This window comes from Notolepis coatsorum (assembly GCF_963971535.1).
Source record: "Notolepis coatsorum genome assembly, chromosome: 16".
In the NCBI taxonomy this organism is placed as follows: domain Eukaryota; kingdom Metazoa; phylum Chordata; class Actinopteri; order Aulopiformes; family Paralepididae; genus Notolepis; species Notolepis coatsorum.
The window spans coordinates 15,296,555-15,319,197 of record NC_140180.1 but is presented as its reverse complement, the minus strand read 5'-3'; the positions used below and the strand labels follow the sequence as shown (position 1 = coordinate 15,319,197).

Genomic DNA, 22,643 nt, shown 5'->3' with positions numbered 1-22,643 from the left:
CGGATCTTCCATCAAACTCGAGGGTAACGCAATATTTACATGTTAACCCTGTGAGACCCTGACGATTACAACATCACTTTTAGCTTTTTAAACAAAAGTCTGTAAATGTTTATTTAAAAATGTTTAAGCACATACATTGACCATTACATAATATATAGTCAATGGGTCCTGTTGTTCAGCCTCACGGTGCTATTGGATAGTAAATGTGTTTATTATAGGTCCCACCCTCTGAAGTTGCTATAATGTCTTTTTTATTTGGGCCTCACAGGGTTAATACTACCAATAGACATAGACGTAGCAGAGAGACGGCATTAAACAACTATAAATAACTCTGAATCCTTACACTCATCATACCTCACAATTGACAACCAGACGAACCAGTTAAATTCCGATACAGATTTGGAAAGCGGTACGTGTTCTCTGAGGTTATTATTTCCATTTCAAATCTGTAACCCGGAATGTAACTGGTTTGTCTGGTTGTTAATTGTGATGCCTGAGTGCACAACAAGGAATCTGATTTATTCATAGTCACTGGTCCTTGACGCACAAAGTCGGCGTGTTGCGGTTGCTAAGGAAGTCCTGTGGTCAGAACACTGGTGTGTGTTGTGTAGACGGAATGAACATGTGTCACACCGACCGACCGGAGAGGGGAGGCGAGACACTGGTGGTGTGGTGCGTGTGTTTTGTTTCGGTGAGCGGCTGGGCTGTCCCGGGGCCTTGGGCGGGTGGTGCTTGTTGCCATCACACATCTGTGAGTGGTGAGCTAAACGTCTCGTGTGAGATGGGAGGGGCGGGGGGGGGGAGCGCGGGTTAAGCATGACGTCATGTCGAATTCGGGGGGAGAGAGGGGCCCCCGGATTAAGTCATGGCTGCCACAGAACCCCACCCTCCTGTCTCTCTCTCTCTCTCTCTCTCTCTCTCGTAAAAAGAAGTGCTTTGGTTGACGTATTCGCGGTGGATTTACAGCTACAGACGCTGCACCCCTTCTTCCCCTCGACTGTGCTGAGTCTGACGCAGCTCGGGGGAATCCAGGGGGGCGGTGGTTAAATCACAGCGGGACGGGTGTGTGTGTGCCCCCCCCCCCCCCCCTCTGTGTTGTGGCACCCCTCCCCTCCCCCCCCCCCCCCCCTCCTCCTGAGAAACCTGACCTCCGACGGACTATCTCCAAACATTTCCTGCATCTAATAGCTTTCACCTCCACCGCACGCCGTGTCGAATGGTAGGCCTCTTAGCTTTTGGCCCCCCCGCACTCAGGCACACACACACACACACACACACACACACACACACACACACACACACACACACCACACACACACACACACACACACACACACACACACACACACATACACACACACACACACACACACCACACATACCGCATACCTTTACCAGCAAACCTTTTGACACCAAATTCCTGTCTTCCGTTCTGCAGTCTCTTCATCCTCTCCTCACTCTCCCTTTCATCCTCCGGCTGTCACGTCCATCCGTCCGTCCGTCCATCCCTCCCTCCATCCATCCCTCCATCTATCCCTCCGTCCGTCCATCCATCCATCCCTCCGTCCCTCCATCCATCCCTCCATCCATCCCTCCATCTATCCCTCCATCTATCCCTCCCTCCATCCCTCCATCCATCCATCCATCCCTCCTCTCATGCCTCCCGTTAGCGGTTGTCCATCTCCAGCTCTCTACAGCCTCCTGTCCAGTCTTGCCCGGAACATTTGATGTCTCCCATCTCTCTCTCTCTCTCTACGACCGCCACCTGAAAACCAGACGTAAACCCCCCTCCCCCCCCCCCCCCCCCTCCCCCTGTAATCAGGCCTGAAGGATCGCCTAACAGTACAGCGGCCATTTCCCCCGAGAATGAATACGGGTCAAAGGTCAAAGGTGATGGGAAGGAGGAAAAGCAGAGCCTCGGGGTCATTGGTTGTACTAACTGTACACAGTCGGCGCGCGTTATGGAGACCGGCCTGGTTTTGCATTTAATTACAGGTGTTATTGAACCTTTTTCTTATTTGGCGACATGCCAATGAAGGTTTTAGGCACACACCCAGTAATAAATCTGCTCTCTCACACATACACACACACACACACACACACACACACACACACACACACGCACGCACGCGCACGCACGCACGCACACACACACACACACACACACACACACATAAACACACGCACACACACGTGCACGCACGCACACACACACACACAAACACAAACACACGCACGCACGCACGCACGCACGCACGCACGCACGCACGCACGCACGCACACACACACACACACACACACACACACACACACACACACACGCACAATAACTGGAGGGCTTTAACAAGGCTGTAAAGTAAAACCCTCCCTAGCTCGTGTCTGGCTAAGAGGAAGGACTCCGCTCCCTTTAAACAAGGGTGTTCCCTATTGAATACCAGTGCTGCTAATATCTCTCTCAGTCTAACAGTGCACTCTGCTGCCTTGGAGGAAGCGCACTACGTGGTTAATCACGGTGGCCTGTTGTAGACACAGCTTAAGATGTATATATCCCTCTGAAAGTGAAGTAACACTAAGTAAACATTAGGGCTGGGAATCACCAGAGGGCCCCACAATGCCATATTATTGCGATACTTTGCGATTAGGGATGTCCGATATTATCGGGCCGATATTGGCATTAAAATGTAACATCGGAAAATATCGGTATCCGGCATAATTATTATTATTTTAGGTTTTTTTTTTTTTTTTTTTTTACATTTATTTAACCTTTATTTACCCAGGCAAGCAAGTAAGAACACATTTTTATTTTATTTATTATTATTATTATTTATTGTCAAAAGTATGCATAATGTTGTGTTAATTCCGCGACAAGAGATATGTAATGTTAATTACCTGAAATTATTCCGTTTTGGGGGGGGGGGGGGGGGGAGGGAACCCTACATATATCGGTATCAGTTGATATCGGTATCGGAAATTAAGAGTTGGACAATATCGGTATATCGGATATCGGTAAAAAAAAAGCCAATATCGAACATCCCTAATTGCGATAGTGCTATCTATTGCCGAGCGTTTGAAGCAGTGGCTCTGGAATGAGCTCCCCCGGGTCTTGAGAGCCTCCCCCTCCGTGGACTTGTTCAAGGGGCAGCTAAAAACCCACCTGTTCAGGTTGGCGTTTGGCCACATACATACGTGATTTAGTTTCTTCTGTTTTGTCCATGCCTGTTTTTATATTTTATGCTTTTTATGAATTTACCTGTTTTTTTTAACTGGTGAAGCACTGTTTTTACATTGGATGTTTTTTTTTATGAATTGCCTTGTTCATTTTCTTTTTTGTTTTTAAACTTGTGAAGCACTCTGTGCATTTGTGCTGGGAAGGGTGCTATAGTATACAATAAAGCCTTACTTACTTAGTTACTTAGTTACTTAGTTACTTACTTACTTACTTACTTACTTACTTACTTACTTACTTACTTACTTACTTACTTACTTACTTACTTACTTACTTACTTACTTACTTACTTACTTACTTACTTACTTACTTACTATTGCGATTTATAAAAAAAATTCAACAGCAAATTACGTCCCCAATGGAAAACATTGTCAATATCTGCAATATAAATATAAATACAACATCTGTTTTATCTAATGAGATACGGATTTCAGTCCGTTCATCTCATTTCAATCATTTTTAGAAAAGAAGAAATTATGAATTAACAAACAACACTCAGTGAACATGTACAGAGTGAATTGTCTTCCTTGCTTCCACATACCATCATTTATTTTTCTTCTTTTAAAGATCCAGTCAGAAAAAGCATGTTTTTTCAGCTTCAGATGTATAATCTGATTGTGTTTTAGTGCACACTATGTTGAGGGGGCGTGCCCTTCTGTCCATTGGAAGGAGATGTCAAGTTAGCATCATAATACACAACGCTTTCAAATGTAAACAAATGCACAAGAGCAGTGTGGTCGGTTGCTAATGGGAGATTAACATTGGCTAACCTGTGCTAGCAGGTGATAAATCAATTGTAACAGAACTGTGGATGTTTTTTGAACCACTAGAATTAACTACATTGTAGCAAACTAGTTTTATTACTTGCCTGTGGGCTAACTGGCAGTTGATATCCTTTAAAACGACTGACAACTGACTGACTGACTGACTGATGGGCCAATCAGAGCATATCCTATCTCTTCAGGGAAACACATCTGAAATGGATATCTGGATATCCCCTGTAAAAGTCCAAACCCAACCCCCTCCAATGTACAACCCCCCCCCCCCCCCCCCTCACCCCCCCCCCCCCACCCAACCACCTCCTCCAATGTACAGTTTCTTCCCCCTCAAATGTATGTACTCTCTTTTTAGACTATTTTTGTACTATAAACAGTACTGTATATTTGTAGATCTGGTATGTCATAAATGTCTAGATGCAACAGTACTGTCTACCTGTATGTCATTTATGTTATGATGAATTGAAAATGGGGGACCCTGATGTAAACAAGACTAACGTCTTTCTCTGGTCTGCATCCCCTTAACAATTGTGTGTATTGAGCCGTACTGTATTGTACCCATTCTGCAATCTGTTAATAAAAAATTTCAATCAATCAATCAATCAATCAATCAATCAATCAATCAATCAATCAATCAATCAATCAATCAGATATCATGGATATCTGAAATGGTTTGATTCTGTTGATATCCAGGGGGATAGTTAACACTTTAATCGCCGAAAACGCTGGAACTCGTCTTTCCCCGCCATGCTCATTCTGCCGAAGACGCCGTAACTCGTCTTTGATATCAATATTTCAAAAATCTGTGATCTAAATCATATTTCTCCTCCGGGGACCTGAGATATACTGCTGATCTCCACTCAACTCTCTAACGGTTCAAGAGCGCCATCTGGTGGCAGATCGCCCAAACAGCAAACCGGAAACAGGAAACTGGTGCTCATCCAAATTCGGTCCGACCACTCGCTATAGCTCCCGGGACTCCATCTTGACACACTGGATAATCGATCGCTCACCCTAACTCAATAAACAACATGATTTGGACGTATATACTATTATACAACCTGGAAATGGATCCGGTATTTCTCCATCCCATAATAGAAAAAATTCTGTTCCACGCTCATCCCCCAACGGCGCGAGGAAGCCACGGTGAGTTTCAGCGTTATTTTCTAACGTGTTCCATATAAACTGCTCTGATGATCATATGACCCACACTAGATGAATGATATAACGTTGCCCACGGAATTATAAACGAGCCCCCGCCCATCCGGTCAACATCAGATGATACGTAGTAACTTCTAGAAGTACCTCCAGTTGAAATTTTTTATCTGGCACCGATCGCTACCAAACTGTATTTGATCATCAATATAATGCATTTGGGGCTATAAATCAAGTTCTGGAGAAAGCTGCAGAAAACGATAAAAACATACTTATACTTTAGACCATATTTTAGTATGAATATGTGAATGAAAAAGTATAACGTTGCTACACCCTGAACAATAGATATAGGACATTGAATGGGCCATAATAATGTCAATTTAGCAATAGAATTTAAAAAGTTATAGCCCTGCAAAGAAGGGGAACTTCTCCATAGACAAATAGAGCTGGCTAGGGATGGTAAATTATGAATTTAACCATGGCGATCAAAGTGTTAAGCATTACATCACGCGCAGGAGTGGTTTGTGAAAATTAAACCATGCCTAGGGGTGGTCGTTAGACCCCCCCTAGGCATGGTTTAATTTTCACAAACCACGACTACAAGTGGTGTAATGCTTTTATACAACTGGCACATTCATCCAACCTTATTGCTATACAATAAACACACATTAATCGAAGATTTATTGAAAAAACCATCCGCCAGAAAAAGTTGTTCCCACAACAACAAAAAAGAAAAGTTGCCTCCATGTGGAAGCAGCTCGGAAGTGCATCCAACTGTTCTCAGTAGGACATCCAACAAACTAACACATCCAACTGTCTCTCAACTAAGACATCCAACAAACTAACACATCCAACTGTCTTTCAACTAAGACATCCAACAAACTAACACATCCAACTGTCTTTCAACTAAGACATCCAACAAACTAACACATCCAACTGTCTTTCAACTAAGACATCCAACAAACTAACACATCCAACTGTCTTTCACCTAGACATCCAACAAACTAACACATCCAACTTTTCTTTAGTTTTTAACCTACTTTCTATAGAACTTCATTCTTAGATGCTTCTATAGAAAGTAGGTCAAACAAATTAAAAAAGGTTTTCTTCGCCCTATTTTTTTAAAACCTACTTTCTATAGAAGCAGATTGAAAAGTAGGTAAAAAAAAAAAAATGCAATTAATCAATCAATCAATTCGCGCGATTTTTATTTTGTTCCACAATGACTCATGACCCATCAATTACATCATCCAACATTGTTTAAGCAACTAAGACATTCGCCGTGACAGAATCATTTTCAATTTAGTCGTTATGACGCTATCAACATATCCATTCAGTCCACCCTCACTTAAAACAGCGCACCTCCCAGTTGCTTCTATAGAAAGAAAATAAAAATTAAAAAAAATTGCAATTAATCAATCAATCAATTCGCGCGATTTTTATTTTGTTCCACAATGACTCATGACCCATCAATTACATCATCCAACATTGTTTAAAGGACTAAGACATTCGCCGTGACAGAATCGGTTTTTATTTAGTCGTTATGACGCTATCAACATATCCATTTGTAAAGATTATTGTCCGCCATCTTGTTTTTTCCTACAAAGCCGCACGGCGGAGTGATAGTAATTCGGTTGTGGGCGGGTCCTGGGACCAAGAGCGTGGGATTATGAAAAATAAATACGTGTAAATTGACTGTTTCAGCCAATCAGAATCGAGAAATTTGCATGCCGTTGTATAATGATCATCATTTTACAACAACAACAGTTGTAACATTTTGGGTGATGTTACATCAACACATCTTCTGTAAAAATAAAAAATAAAATAAAAAAAATAGATTGAAAATGGAGATTATCATTGTACTGGATATTTAAAGGTTGATTTAAAAGGCTGATGCACAAGATGAATTATGGGAGAGGGAGGCTATCTGGACCATAATGACAGTCGTAGAAAATGGGGGAATTACTGTCATATCATCATGTTCATGGTGCACCGCAAAAAGACTAATAACTGTCACTCATAACTCAATACCACATAACCATAATCATGTGATATGAGATATAAATCACAAGACCAGTTTTCCTGGTGCAGCTGGATCATTGCGCCACGGTGTAATGGTTAACACTGTATAAACAGAGAGTTTCAGATTACACATAAATAGACTAGCTGTTGGCTATGTTTCTGTATCTAAGCAAAGAGTAAATATTTCAACATTGCACCTAGATTAACTCTAGTAAATTAAACATATTCTGCCATCTGGTGGCCACATGTATGTACTGCATAAAGCTCAGGCCAAACATCTTCCATTTTCTCTGCCCCACCAAGGGATGGATTTCAAATGACTTTCTTTATACTACTAGTACACACGAGAACAGGACGGTCCAAACGGGGGCCACGGCTCAGCACAATGAATGGAAGCGGACAGTGCCGGTTAGCCTAGGCATTGTCCAACTAACACCTCTCCCCGAAGGCTAACCGGCACTGTCCGCTTCCATTCATTGTGCTAAGCTAGGCTAACGTGCAGCCAGATAGCTTTCTACCGAACGCACAGAGAGGAAACTGGTGTCTATCTTCTTGTCTCTCTCTGGAGAAGACGGTCAGCTAATTTCCCAAAATGTTGGCGTGTTCCTTAAAAGTCCACGCAAAGCGGTATTTGAAAGAATAGATTCACAGACCTTAGATGGAATGTTCATTGATGATGACAACAATACTCCAACCAACACTGGGAGCTTTCCATTAAAACTAGACCTTTTCCACATGGAATTATCTTGCTAGGCAACAGTTTGGGCCCAAATGTATTTCCTGGGAGGTAGCAAAGGTATGGATTTGTACGATGCTGTTGTCCAAATATATATATATATATATATATAAAATTGAAAAATATACATGCATTTACATTTAATATACATTTTTAAGTTCATAGAAAAATCCTTGCAGCAGTATTAAAAAAGTAAAATACAATAGACCATTTGATTGAATAGCGCCATGACAAATGTATTACAAGTTACAACATAAAAAATATGTCATATCACATTGTCATTTTTACTGGAAAACTAAATACCTTCAAAACTAGGGCTGGGTATCTCCACTGATCAATTTGATTCCGATTAAGGTACCCGATTCGATTTCCGATTGGGTTAGGGATATTTAATATTTTAGTTACCAATTTTTCTTGGATATGAAGATAGATTCTCAGATAACTAATGCTGTGAATTGTACAAGGAACCCTCTAACCTGGTTCATTAAGATCGATCTGGGGATTTTATGAATCGTATCGGATTATTCAAATGAAGATAGATTTCAAAAAAGATTCTGCACCCAGCCGTAGTCAAAACAAAACTATATATATATATATATATATTGGCTGCATCACACAACCCTACTGTAAGCAAATACTGCCATTGTATGAGCAAACACTACAAGAGAAAATACACATGAGCCCCATGTTAGAATGTTTGTCGTTAAATTTAAAAAGGTCTATATATATATATACAAATGCTGCTAGAACAATCCATCAACACCATTGTTTATAGCGGGGATTTCCCGTCAGGCTGGTCAAGGCAAGTTGTGTTGTAAAAAATAAAACAGAGCAAGACAACCACATACAATTGTTCGCATCAGATTTATTTACAGATGAAGTCAGCGGGAAACACAGAATCCCTTGTGCATTTAATTCCTCAAACAAAAGCATGAGCATGAGCAATAGTGTGATGCACCGTTATATAGCTTTAAATATAAAAAGAAAATAACACCTCAATTGACCACTTTAATGGCTTCACTTTTATTATAATATATTCTTGAAGCATTATAGTGGTGTGATATGGAAATATCAAACATACCATCTACTACTAAGAATGAACAGCAATGTTAAAGCAGACCAAAATGCTGAAATAATAGTAAAAAAAAAAAAAGAACTACAAAAGACTAAAAAGAAATAAACTTGTGTTTGCTTTGCCATCGACGTCAACTAAAAAAAAAGTAAGACAAGATGCTCTTCTATGTCAAATAAACCCAAAATTAAGTGGTGTAATTGCCAAAAAAGCAACCGAGTCCAAAGTCAAGTTCAAACGTTTTAGGCACACATATCAAGTCAGAATACTGTTGTCTTTTGTATAATAAAAAAAAAAAAAAAAAAAACGGAAGGAAGCAAAACCAAAGTAAAGCAATAATTAAACTACGAGACAGTAAAAGAGTTACTGTAGCAGCTACATACAACGGTATAACAGAGTGGCAGTTGAGTGGTATGGAATGAGATCGCTGGTTACTGTACAACAGATTTATGAATTCAATTGACCCCGTCTCAAACTCCACCCTCTTCTCTTGATCCTCCGAGCGTCCGTCGTGATTTGGAGGATCAAGAAAGGGGTGCAGAATCGAGGGTCGAGTTAATTGAGTTACTACAAATGACAACCTGACTGAAGTAGGGAGCCCAAGGAGGAGGAGGGGGGAGGGACTTTCTTCTCATGACATCACTGACTAGGACAACAAGACGCCGCATGCCAGAGCACCCATGATGACCTCTCCATTTATTAGGTGCTTTAAAGTTGGACCAGAGGAGTGGGTGGGGGAGGGGACTACATCGTAAAGTGATTTATCAAGGATGGGTGGGGGGGGGGGGGTATGTGAGCAAATGTCAGTAAGTGGATGGTCCATCATCTCTCGTCTGGTGGAGGCTCCTGGGAGGCAGGTGGGCGGTCCATCAGAGTCCACTCACGCTACCTGGCGTAGAGGAGAGGTGTTGGATAAAGATGATGAGAGGAGAGGGGGGGGGGGTAATTCCTGGGAGGAGGAGGAGTACGAGGAGAAGCGGGGGAGGGTTTGCATCAGAAGCCCGAAGGCGTCAGAACATTCATGTCCCGGGGTTTGAGTTTGTGAAGCCGAGTGAGGGAGCGCTTGGCCTCTATGCCCGAGATGTCGATCTTGGGGGGCAGGAAGTTGGCCGGGTCGTCGGCCTGGGACTTGATCCCCTCCAGGGTGCTGGACTTCTGGAGGCCCAGGTAAGACTGCAGTGTGAAGGCTGCGGGGAGGAGAGGAGAGGAGGGTCGTGCAGGTTGTTAGTAAGAAGAACTAAACGATTCATTCACCAGAAAAAATCAACAACAATTGATTCTATTTGCAATTGAATATTTAAGGTCACATGGGTTAGTTGCCTCTTTGACACCACCTACTGAATTACCCAGAGTAGGAAGATGAGCCATGACGTTTATTATGTCTATAAATGCTTGTAGCTAAATGCTGAAAAACAGGGAACAAAATAAAAACGTTAGCTTTAGATTTAAAAAAAAAAAAAAAACTACCAGCCAGAGAGATTACCGGCCAAAGATTATAAATAGCTTTTTAGTATATATCCATGAATTATTATATGTATCGTGTGTTATCTCTCCACTCCACACTTGTGCCAGCACAGGAGATACGATTAAAATGTATTTTATGTATATATTTTTTATAGGCTATTATACATTAAAATATCTTCCTTTTGAATAAAACAGGTTCAGGAATCGAGATTGTTAAAGCTAATTAGCCTAACCCATGTCAAAAAGAGTAGCCTATAGTAAATATACACACAAAGAGAGAGGGAATCATTAACGGACTTAATGACTTTACAATATTTTTGCTAATGAAGTGAAATATTTATCATCATCAACTATCCAGTTCGTTTTTATATAGTGTAACTTTTGGCTACTTCATTGATCATCGTCATTGAACGTACAGAGAGAGAGAGAGAGAGAGAGAGAGGGCTCAGCCCCCCAGCGACTCGCAAGAGGAGTTGTCACAGGCTGTAGAATGCAAAAGACTAATGGAGAACGTAACACAGAGGGACTGAAACACGACTCGAGGACCCTTTGGATGTGGAGTATACACTAGAAACACAACTGTGTATCATGATATCAAGAAAGACACAATATAACAACACAAATAAACATTAACCATCATTATTACATGGCGTTTTCACATTCGCCGAAATGCTTGCTTGTGATTGGTCAATAGCGTGCGTCAGAGGTCAGTTATCAGACAATAATGACCGCTGTGGGACAATAATGACCGCTGTGCGCAGCTGTTCGCAATCAAGCCCACTGACACACACTGTTTCAGTGCAGCCAATCAGACACACCTGCCGGGCTGCCCGCGATAATAATAATCACTTTATTTGGGCTGACAGAGCCACAGAACAACTGCGATTTGTCAAATGAATTAGGTATATTGTTAGTAAGTAAGCCATGTAATAAGCGGGATAATGTATAGCTTTACTCGGTCATCATCGCAAAATAATTGACCTTCACTGACGTTTAAAACACCTCGCCGAGGCGGCTCGGTATTTTAAACGACGTGTCGGTCAATTATTTTGCGACAATGACCTCGTAGCTATACATTATCCCTTACATATATTGGCCTGCTTTAACCTTTTCACTAACACACTACAGAAGGTTAACCTTTCACTACCACACTACAGAGGGTTAACCGTCTGTAGTGTGGTAGTGAAAGGGTTAACCATTTGCCGTGTGGCAGTGAAAGGGTTAACTATGGGGTGAACAGTGAAACCTTGGCATCAGATAAATGGATCTAATGACTACTAGGGGTGGGAATCACCAGTTTCATCACGATACGATACCATATCGATTCTTTGGACAACGATACGATATTTGCTGATATCACAAAGTCTGCCACGATACGATTCAGGTGCCCATCGATATGAGACGATATCATATGCCCATTTAACACAATCAGTAACATTTAGATCAACTCAAAAAAGGCTACGAAAATATCATTTGACATTTTTATTTTGGAGCTCTTCCAGACATTTAAATGAAAAACAATATATTGTTTTTAATACAAATAGACCTCCTGTTTACTGTAAAGTGCCACGTTTTGATATATTGAGCTGTAAACTTTAAGTACACATTTTTGGAACTCACAACCTAAAACCCCTGCCTACCTCCCTCTCCCAAACCGTTCCCACAACAATTTTTTTTTATGTTGCATGATCATGTATACATTTATTATGTATTATATTTTTTATGTTTAAATATCAAAATGATCTGTCCATCCTCAGTAAATACTATCAAACTCCTCTGACCTCATCTGGTCTTTCCAAACACCAGAGATGGGACGTGAACACACACACAGAAAGGGAGAACCCCCCCCCCCCTTCCCGACTAATGGAACTCTGCTGTTATCTCTATGCCTCAGATCAGGGTTAGCTTAGCTTAGTTAGCGTAAGCAGCTAACTTTAGTTTAGGTCTTTAACACTTTCAGTGCCACTCACGAGATTTCTCTGGTTTTTTTATAGGTGGTTGCATGCCACTCACGAGATTCTCGGAATTATTATTATTATTTTTTTTTTTTTGCGATCTGAAAAATTATTGCATCACCCGAGCCTACCCGAGTATAGCCGAGGGGCGCTGGCGATCACTGTGGAAAAAAGCGCCCCCTGTCGTCTCCCAGATGACATAAGTGATTTTGGAATGGACTCAATGAAAATGAAATGGGGAAAAAAATCCGGTACTCCACATTTTCCAGTTCACTGATCCAGCCGGGGTTACTAGAGTTCATTCTGGAGCCTCAGATCCCCGCGGATCATGGAGTTCTACTGTATCGCGTTGGATCCATACACTTATCGATTTTTTCGAATGGTGATCAGGAATTGGAATATACCAGTTGGATACCATCTGATGTCAGGTAAGGACTCTATGTTATCAGTGGTAGGATAATCAGAGTAAGTTTGATGAAGTTATAAGCTGTTTTGTGAAATGTCTTCTTTCGGTTTCACTGTAAAAGTCCGTGAGGAAATCAACGGAGCGATTATCAGTGCGCGGCCGTAATGTGCGTGCGTGCACGTATAATATTGATCATCTAGCGTTTATTTGAAAACGATTCATAAAAAGGCCGACGAATATCAACGTTGTGGAATATTCCACTAAAAGACGATTTTCATAGAATGCTCCAGAATGAGCTGTTTTTTATATCAAAACGGGGGCTTTTCTAACTGCTCTGAAACGGCAACGACGCGATAAAAAAACAATCTGCCTTCACAGCACTGACTGGAAAATAGTCTTTGATAATGCGATGGGCAGATTAGACACATAATTTAAAACATAGATTAGGCGATATTAACGTTAACATTGGCGTCGATGGTGGCATTCAAGCGGTAAAACGGAAAACCATGCGTGGCGCTGAAAGTGTTAACGTGACGTGGGCATAAAGGAATGGCGAGGATGCAAAGCATGTTAGATGCATTTGACCCGTTGAGACAAAAAGAAGCCCTGCTGTAACGTCTACACACACGGGCGTTTCACATGCTACTGCTGTTGGGCGTATAATGAGACTCGCCACGGGATTTAAAAATAGAGTATCGATATGAAGAACCGATCTTTTTACATTGGATCATTGATCATCAGGTCGATGTATCGATCTGGATCGATGTATCGTCCCACCCCTAATGGACTACATGAATACATTTTTGTTGATCACTTTTAAGAACTTGTTTTTGCATTATGTCAAGCTCGCTTTGGCAAGTACTCTTGTTACTTTGGTATTTCACGCCAACGAAAGCCTATTTGAAGACCTTTACCTGGACTGCTGTCCGAGCCGGGGTCAGTCGGGGACTTCTGCACCACGGACCGCGTTCCGAAGAAGTTCCACCTCTCCGTTCCTGTTCCTCCTCCTCCTTCGTTTCCTCCCATGTCCACGCTGGGGCTGGCGCTGCTGGGATCCGGGGTGGTAGGGGTGAGGAAGGGCGCGGGGCTTTGGTTGAACCAGCTCCTGTATCCCAGACAAGCAGGCATGAGCAGAGGGTGAGTTAAATGTAACCCTATAACTCTCGACAGCCCCATGTGTTCGCAAGCTGTAAAGTCAATCCAAATCACTTGTGGGGTGTGAATGTGATACTTGACCACGCGGAGTGTGAACGTCATACTTGACCACGGGGAGTGTGAATGTGAACGTGCAAAAGCTGCTAATGAAAAAGACTAATGGAGAACGTAACACAGAGGGACTGAAACACGACTCGAGGACCCTTTGGATGTAGAGTATACACTAGGGATGTAGAGTCTAAAGAGATTGGTTTTATCGGGTATCACAGTAGCTAAAAAGCTGATTGCATCACGCTGGTTTCAACCGGAAAAAATGTGCCGGAAAGTTTGGTTTCTTACATATCTCGATGTGATTTATCAAGAAATATCTACAGCAAGAATTCTGGGTCTCAATGAATCCAAAATGACAATGTGGTTAGAAGTGGTGGAGAGAATAAAAGCTAGCTTATAATGGTAGTGTCTGGTTAGGAGCGAGGGATAATGGAGGTACTATCCAAAGAGGGGTCCGGGAGGGTTTTTTTTGTGTAGGTTTTTAGATAACAGGTATTAGGGGTATATCCTGTATAAGACATTGGTATAAATGGTAATTTCGTTGGATATACACTGTGTATTAACACTTTGAGTGCCACTCACAAGATTTCTCGGGTTTTTTTTATAGGTGGTTGCATGCCACTCACGAGATTTCTCGGAATTATTATTATATATTTTTTTTAAGATAAGATAAGATATTCCTTTATTGATCCCCTTGCGATCTGAAAAATTATTGCATCACCCGAGCCTACCCGAGTATAGCCGAGGGGCGCCGGCGATCACTGTGGAAAAAAGCGCCCCCTGTCGTCTCCCAGATGACATAAGTGATTTTGGAATGGACTCAGTGAAAATGAAGGGGAAAAAAATCCGGTACTCCACATTTTCCAGTTCACTGATCCAGCCGGGGTTACTAGAGTTCATTCTGGAGCCTCAGATCCCCGCGGATCATGGAGTTCTACTGTATCGCGTTGGATCCATACACGTATCGATTTTTTCGAATGGTGATCAGGAATTGGAATATACCAGTTGGATACCATCTGATGTCAGGTAAGGACTCTATGTTATCAGTGGTAGGATAATCAGAGTAAGTTTGATGAAGTTATAAGCGGTTTTGTGAAATGTCTTCTTTCGGTTTCACTGTAAAAGTCCGTGAGGAAATCAACGGAGCGATTATCAGTGCGCGGCCGTAATGTGCGTGCGTGCACGTATAATATTGATCATCTAGCGTTTATTTGAAAACGATTCATAAAAAGGCCGACGAATATCAACGTTGTGGAATATTCCACTAAAAGACGATTTTCATAGAATGCTCCAGAATGAGCTGTTTTTTATATCAAAACGGGGGCTTTTCTAACTGCTCTGAAACGGCAACGACACGATAAAAAAACAATCTGCCTTCACAGCACTGACTGGAAAATAGTCTTTGATAATGCGATGGGCAGATTAGACACATAGCCATAATTTAAAACATAGATTAGGCGATATTAACGTTAACATTGGCGCCGATGGTGGCATTCAAGCGGTAAAACGGAAAACCAGGCGTGGCGCTGAAAGTGTTAATGCTTGTGTATCTTATCGTGTGTTGTCATGTTTGTTTATATGTGTGTTTAAAAAATAATAAAAAAATAAAATACAACTAGGGATGTAGAGTATACACTAGGGATGTAAAGTATACACTAGGGATGTAGAATATACACTAGGGATGTAGAGTATACACTAGGGATGTAGAGTATACACTAGGGATGTAGAATATACACTAGGGATGTAGAGTATACACTAGAATATACACTAGGGATGTAGAGTATACACTAGGGATGTAGAGTATACACTAGGGATGTAGAATATACACTAGGGATGTAGAGTATACACTAGAATATACACTAGGGATGTAGAGTATACACTAGGGATGTAGAGTATACACTAGGGATGTAGAATATACACTAGGGATGTAGAGTATACACTAGGGATGTAGAGTATACACTAGGGATGTAGAATATACACTAGGGATGTAGAATATACACTAGGGATGTAGAGTATACACTAGGGATGTAGAATATACACTAGGGATGTAGAGTATACACTAGAATATACACTAGGGATGTAGAGTATACACTAGGGATGTAGAGTATACACTAGGGATGTAGAATATACACTAGGGATGTAGAGTATACACTAGGGATGTAGAGTATACACTAGGGATGTAGAATATACACTAGGGATGTAGAATATACACTAGGGATGTAGAGTATACACTAGGGATGTAGAGTATACACTAGGGATGTAGAATATACACTAGGGATGTAGAGTATACACTAGAATATACACTAGGGATGTAGAGTATACACTAGAATATACACTAGGGATGTAGAGTATACACTAGGGATGTAGAGTATACACTAGGGATGTAGAGTATACACTAGGGATGTAGAATATACACTAGGGATGTAGAGTATACACTAGAATATACACTAGGGATGTAGAGTATACACTAGGGATGTAGAGTATACACTAGGGATGTAGAGTATACACTAGAATATACACTAGGGATGTAGAGTATACACTAGGGATGTAGAGTATACGTAGGGATGTAGAGTATACGTAGGGATGTAGAGTATACACTAGGGATGTAGAGTATACACTAGGGATGTAGAGTATACACTAGGGATGTAGAGTATACACTAGGGATGTAGAGTATACACTAGAGATGTAGAATATACACTAGGGATGTAGAGTATACACTAGTAGGGATGTAGAATATACACTAGGGATGTAGAGTATACACTAGGGATGTAGAGTATACACTAGGGATGTAGAATATACACTAGGGATGTAGAGTATACACTAGGGATGTAGAGTATACACTAGGGATGTAGAATATACACTAGGGATGTAGTTTTATAATGAACCGAAAATATTTTCTTTATTATTAAAAAAAATACATATATATATTTTATAAATGTTTTTAAATATAAAGTTTGCCAATAGGGATCTATCAGTAGTATTGGCAGTGGTAGTAGTCGTAATAGTAATCCAGTATATATATTTTTATTTTCTAACACAGGTAACCACTTTTGCTTCATTTCTTTGATGGCTCAAATGTCTGCTCTAGTCCCGTGGTTCTCAATCCTCTCCTCGAGACACCCCAGCCGTTCCATGTATTTGTTATTCCACCACCAGCAGCACACCTGATTCAACTAATAAAGGGCTTGTTAAGTTGAATCAGGTGTGCTGGTGGTGGAATTTAACAAATACATGGAACGGCTGGGGTGCTTCGAGGAGAGGATTGGGAAGCAGTCGATTTTGTGTTTTGAGCACAAAGTTCATCATAGATCATCTGGCCTCTTTATTTTGCTCTCAAAATAACAATCTCAACATGAAATAACCCAATATGTTGACTCGTGATTTTCAATCAATGCCATAAAAGCATATTATAGACCTATTCTATTTTATTAGGTTTGACCGTTTTTGGACTTTGACTGAGCAGAGTTTCATTCCACCAGGCGCTCTAATTTGTTGTTGCAGTGGCTATCTCTCTACCACACTATCTCTCTCTCACCTCCTCCAGCCCAAGTCTCTCTCGCGGTTGCAACGTTTTGGGCAATCCAGTCAGATCACACAAAACAACAAAACAAGTAGTGATGCACCGATGTGAAAATTGTGGCCGATACCGATAACCGATATTAATATTGCTGTTCTGGCCGATACCGATATTTACCGATGTCGATATCTCTGTATAGAAAACTTTTTTATGATAATCAAATAAAGAGCTATTTTCCAAAACGCATTTTTTAAAAACTTTTGTAACTTATTTTCAGAAATGACAGATATTTTGAAACTATTTAAGGTCAAAACATGCAAAAAGGGAAAAAAAAGATAAAATATATATATATATCGGCCCTATCTTGATATCTGACCGATACCGATGTGTAAAAAAAACAGCCATATCGGCCGATATTATATCGGCGGCCGATATATCGTGCATCACTAAAAACAAGTATCTGTTGTGCTACAAAAACAATCCAACGATCTGACCAACGGATGCATCAGTAAACACAATCCACAGGAGAAATCACGTTTCGTTTTTTTTTTGCACGATTTGAACAATAGCCTAGACTCGTGTGTGCGTGCGGCCGTCAAACCCGATCCACGTGAGAAAATGGGAGATGGAGAGAGAGGGGAGAAGAAATGTGAGCAATAGCGTCGGCTGTTGGCGATCTCACAAGGTGACGACAGGACGACCTGAATACGGAGCACATCGCCCAACTCAAGTATATACACAGGACCTCCACAGACTAGCTTCAGTTCCAGAGGGGCTGCAGCTATGCTTTTAGTAGGTAGGCTCTCGTCCAATTTAGATCATTCATTGGTGGGTCAGCTCCGCTGGGGAACGTCAGACATCCAACCGCTGCGGCGGCGGACGGACGGTAACGTGATATTATACATTATTATACACACCTGCGGCTGAGAGCGGGCGATGCCTGCGGAGTGACGCACGGGGTGACGGAGGGGGTGACGGACGGGGTGCCACAAGGGGTGGATTGAGCCGATGTCGTGAGCTTGTCCTCCTTGAAGTCCCCACTTGGCATTCTCAACTTCTGCAGAGACGAGTGGGGGAAAAAAAGAAAAAACAAGAGTCAAAACTAAAGACATTCATTGATAATTCAGCAGTAGCGCTAGGGCTGCACGATTAATCGTTTTTTAATCGAAATCGCGATTTGGAATGATGCAATTATCAAATCGCCAAGCCTGCAATTAAAAAAAAAAAAAAAAACAAAAAAAAACGTTTTTTTTTTTTTTTTTTTTAATTTATTTAACCAGGAAGTCCCATTGAGATACAAGATCTCCTTTGCAAGGTAGACCTGGCCAAGATGACAGCAATAACATTTGCAATACATCACACAGCAATAAAATGTGCGATACATCACACAAGAACATAATAAATGTGCATGTATACAATACATCACATGTAAACACAAAGCAGAATAGTCTACATGATAGTAAAAGTGTATAATACAGGGTAATACAGTAATTTTGCAGTTGGGACCCGACTACAGAAAGCAGCAACATTCTTCTTGTAATTTTTTTTTTAAATATGTTATAATCGCATCGCAAATCGCAATCGCAATATCTGTCAGAATAATCGCAATTAGATTATTTCCCAAAATCGTGCAGCCCTAAGTAGCGCTCTCTCCATCTTATGAGAGGACAACGCGTGTTTGCATGTCAGAGAAAGCTAATATGTTATGCTAGCACTAGCAGGCATTATGGTTGCTATAGCTGTGCCGCAAGATTTGCAAACCGTGAATATTATCCAACACATTATGTTTAACACAAAGCTTGGGTTGCTATCCAGTCGTCTAATCTCCCCCCCGCCCCCCCCCCCAATCAAGTAACATGTCAGATCTTGTAATCCGTGTGCGTCAGAACCATCTTTGGCCCACCACCAGACTAAACAAAGCCCAGTGGACCTGAGCCGGGGCCTTTTTAGGACCTTCCTCTTCCCTGTGGATGTTGCCTTCGCGCCAGAAATATGTTGACGAACATGTCACCCCGGTCCAACTGTATCATCATGTCAAAATGACAGTGTCTGTATTCGATAAATCATCTGACCCTCGTGGCGTCATCTGCAACTTTTTTTTAATTTATCATATTAAGGTCCAATTGTATCGCCTATATTTATGTCTTTCTACTATTACCCATGCCCCATGCTGCTATGATGCCTGCATTTCCCCAAGGGATCAATAAAGGAATATCTTATCTTAAATCGCATCACCAACCCACACAAATAACAGCCAACACCATGCAAATAAATATTTACAAGGTGACGTCAAATCTGCATAATTTTTTACTTGCTTATCAGGAAATATTTTAAAAAGGATAATTCCAGTGCATCTCTGCAGGTTTCAACAAGTTCAATTTAAGACTTTTTAATAGCACTTAGAGCTAAATGTAATACCAATTCCACAGTCATACTAGCGAATACAACTAAAACATAGTGACACTGAACTGGTGGCTGCACTTGGCACGCCAATTTAAATTCTTGCATATGCCATACAGATACAAGCTCTCGCCAGACACACCACGAAGCTCCTGGTAGCCCGGCAAAAAACAACGACTTGAATACAAAAACATTTTATATATTTAATATTATTGAATCTCCCGACAGCCGGGCTGCCCCCCCCCCCCCCCCCCACAAACGTAATACCTGTGCAAATTAAACCTAAGAATTTTGAAAGACCTTAAATTGAGAATTGTGAATTTAATACTCTCCAATACCTGAATTTCACCATTTTGAGTCACTTCCACTGGTTTCCACTGTATCCGAAAATGTACCTTCAATCCATGCTAAAAAAAAAGCCCTGCGTCTGATGAAAACCTGTGTGGGTCTTCTACACTCACTGTTGACCTCTGAAGCTGCCTCATCGTGCAGTAGTCAAATAAATAAATAAACAAATAAATAAGCACTAAAAGAAGTGTCTCTCTTTGAAGACGCTGCATGGAACAACGAAACGCGTTTAAAGGTCAACTATATAGAACCGCAGCCAGATTCGCATGCCGCTTCACACGAGATAACATCCATCATCATGCATCCATGAGCATAATTCCAAGGTACATCCGCAGATAAGACTGGAAGCCTGTGGAGATGGCTCCAAACAAAAATGCCTACTATCTCTGGAAGGGAAGAAGAGGGCATCTAGAAGAAGCAATGGTTGGATTATATATGAACATTTATGTTGTCATTTAATAAAAGTAATTTGCAGAGCCTAAAAAAAGCTAAAAAAAAATCCAATAACATAATAATCAGCCACTCATCATTACTTACATGTGAGTCCATTGCTTTCCCTCACAGTAATCGCCCTCATGATTTGAGCTGTGTTTAGTGTCCATTCGTCCCAGCTACACAATGAACGCATATCCCTCATAATAATATCCATCGGATGTAAATCCAATAACATAATAATCAGCCACTCATCATTACTTACATGCGAGAGTCCATTGCTTTCCCTCACAGTAATCGCCCTCATGATTTGAGCTGTGTTTAGTGTCCATTCGTCCCAGCTACACCATGAATGCATCATATCCCTCCTCGTCATATCCATCTGATGATGTACTCGATCTTGCACCATCATGTTCATGTGCAGTGCACCAGTGGTCATGGTCATCCAAGCGAGTATAACACCCTGGACCTACTGCATCAACCTTGTTCAGTTAAATTCTGGGCACAGCCGTGTACCTCCCAACATATATACCCCAGCTGATCACTGTGTGGCCAGTTTTATATTACTGGTGGGGCATTCGGATACCACTTGGGAAGGGGCCATTGATCATGTGCCATGATGTAGGCCAGCTTGGGTTACTTTACGCACAGCCACCCCGTGGCTGTGCGTAAAGTAACCCAAGCTGGCCTACCACTGTGTGCTCCAACGTTAACTTACCATGCTAACAGGGCTTTTACCCGGAAGAACTTTGTTCTCTCGAACCGCTTTCACAATATTGTTGACGTCAACCAAACGTATTATATATAGTTATCGATCGGTATATGATGATGAGCTAACGTTACAGTAGATCAGTCCAAATAACAACGACGTTCAAAGAAGCAGCGACCTTCCAATTCGGGCTAACGTTGAGGAGGAGATTGTCCCCCACTACGTTTATAATAACGTTAGCCGCTACTCGTCGTGTCATTAATACAACTAATATCAGTTAACTAGTTAACACACATATAACCGAACATTAGTAGACATATTTAGCTAATATAGTTTGCTAGTATTGCTATAACAAACAATGATAATGTATGAGGCTAACGTTAGCCACTGGAGGATAACCACGAAATGCTAACAACGACGTTAGCTAACATTCGACCTAGCCTTTAGGCCTTTTCGACCATATTTAAGCCTACTAGTTGTACAACATCAATGGATTACCTTTTTATGATAATATTTCTTCGACGTTCCAGTCCGGTCCACTTTATAATGTTATCCATTTTCGTAGTTATTTCCAAGTTTAACGGAGAACAGTTAGTTCACAACAACACAGAGGAGCACTAACTGCAGCGGGCCTCAGAACAACCCTCTTCCGTTAGGAGCGCGGCGATTGGTCAGAAAATATCCTCTTTTTGTTAGAAGCGCGGCAATTGGTTGTTCTGGAGAAACAAGTGGGCTTGTCTCATTTGAGGGCGTTGCCTGGCAACAATGCAAAAAAAAAAGCTCCAATCTAGAACTGACAGTGGGCCGATTATGTAATGTGTTTACCGGGAGAGAGGCCTCACAACTTAAGCCTGACAAACACACTTGTGTGTGAATACATTTGTGAATAAATAATGCAATATTTCTTTCGGACTTGCGAGGGTAATTATTAGAAATAGGATGTCCTATAGGCTACAATTCATAGACCTAATATCTTTCAAAACCACTATGAATTGAAAATGGGGGACCCTGATGTAAACAAGACAAACGTCTTTCTCTGGTCTGCATCCCCTTAACAATTGTGTGTATTGGGCCGTACTGTATTGTACCCATTCTGCAATCTGTTAAATAAAGTTTTCATTCATTCATTCATTCATTCATTCAGTCAGTCTCTGCCTTGTATCTGCCAAACACACATCACAGATATTCATAGATTGACGTTGTGTTATTCGTTATTGGC

At 41.3% G+C, this 22,643-nt stretch overlaps 1 protein-coding gene across 1 annotated transcript in view; it reads right to left on the bottom strand.

Moving 5' to 3' along the window:
* Nucleotides 1–22,643, bottom strand: part of LOC311242895 (glutamine--fructose-6-phosphate aminotransferase [isomerizing] 2-like) — a 139,926-nt gene that overhangs the window by 82,195 nt on the left and 35,088 nt on the right. Inside the window, 3 exon segments of the mRNA XM_084331958.1 lie at nucleotides 9,983–10,174; nucleotides 13,727–13,917; nucleotides 18,453–18,592. Of these exon segments, the coding sequence (XP_084188084.1) occupies nucleotides 9,983–10,174; nucleotides 13,727–13,917; nucleotides 18,453–18,592 (523 nt within the window).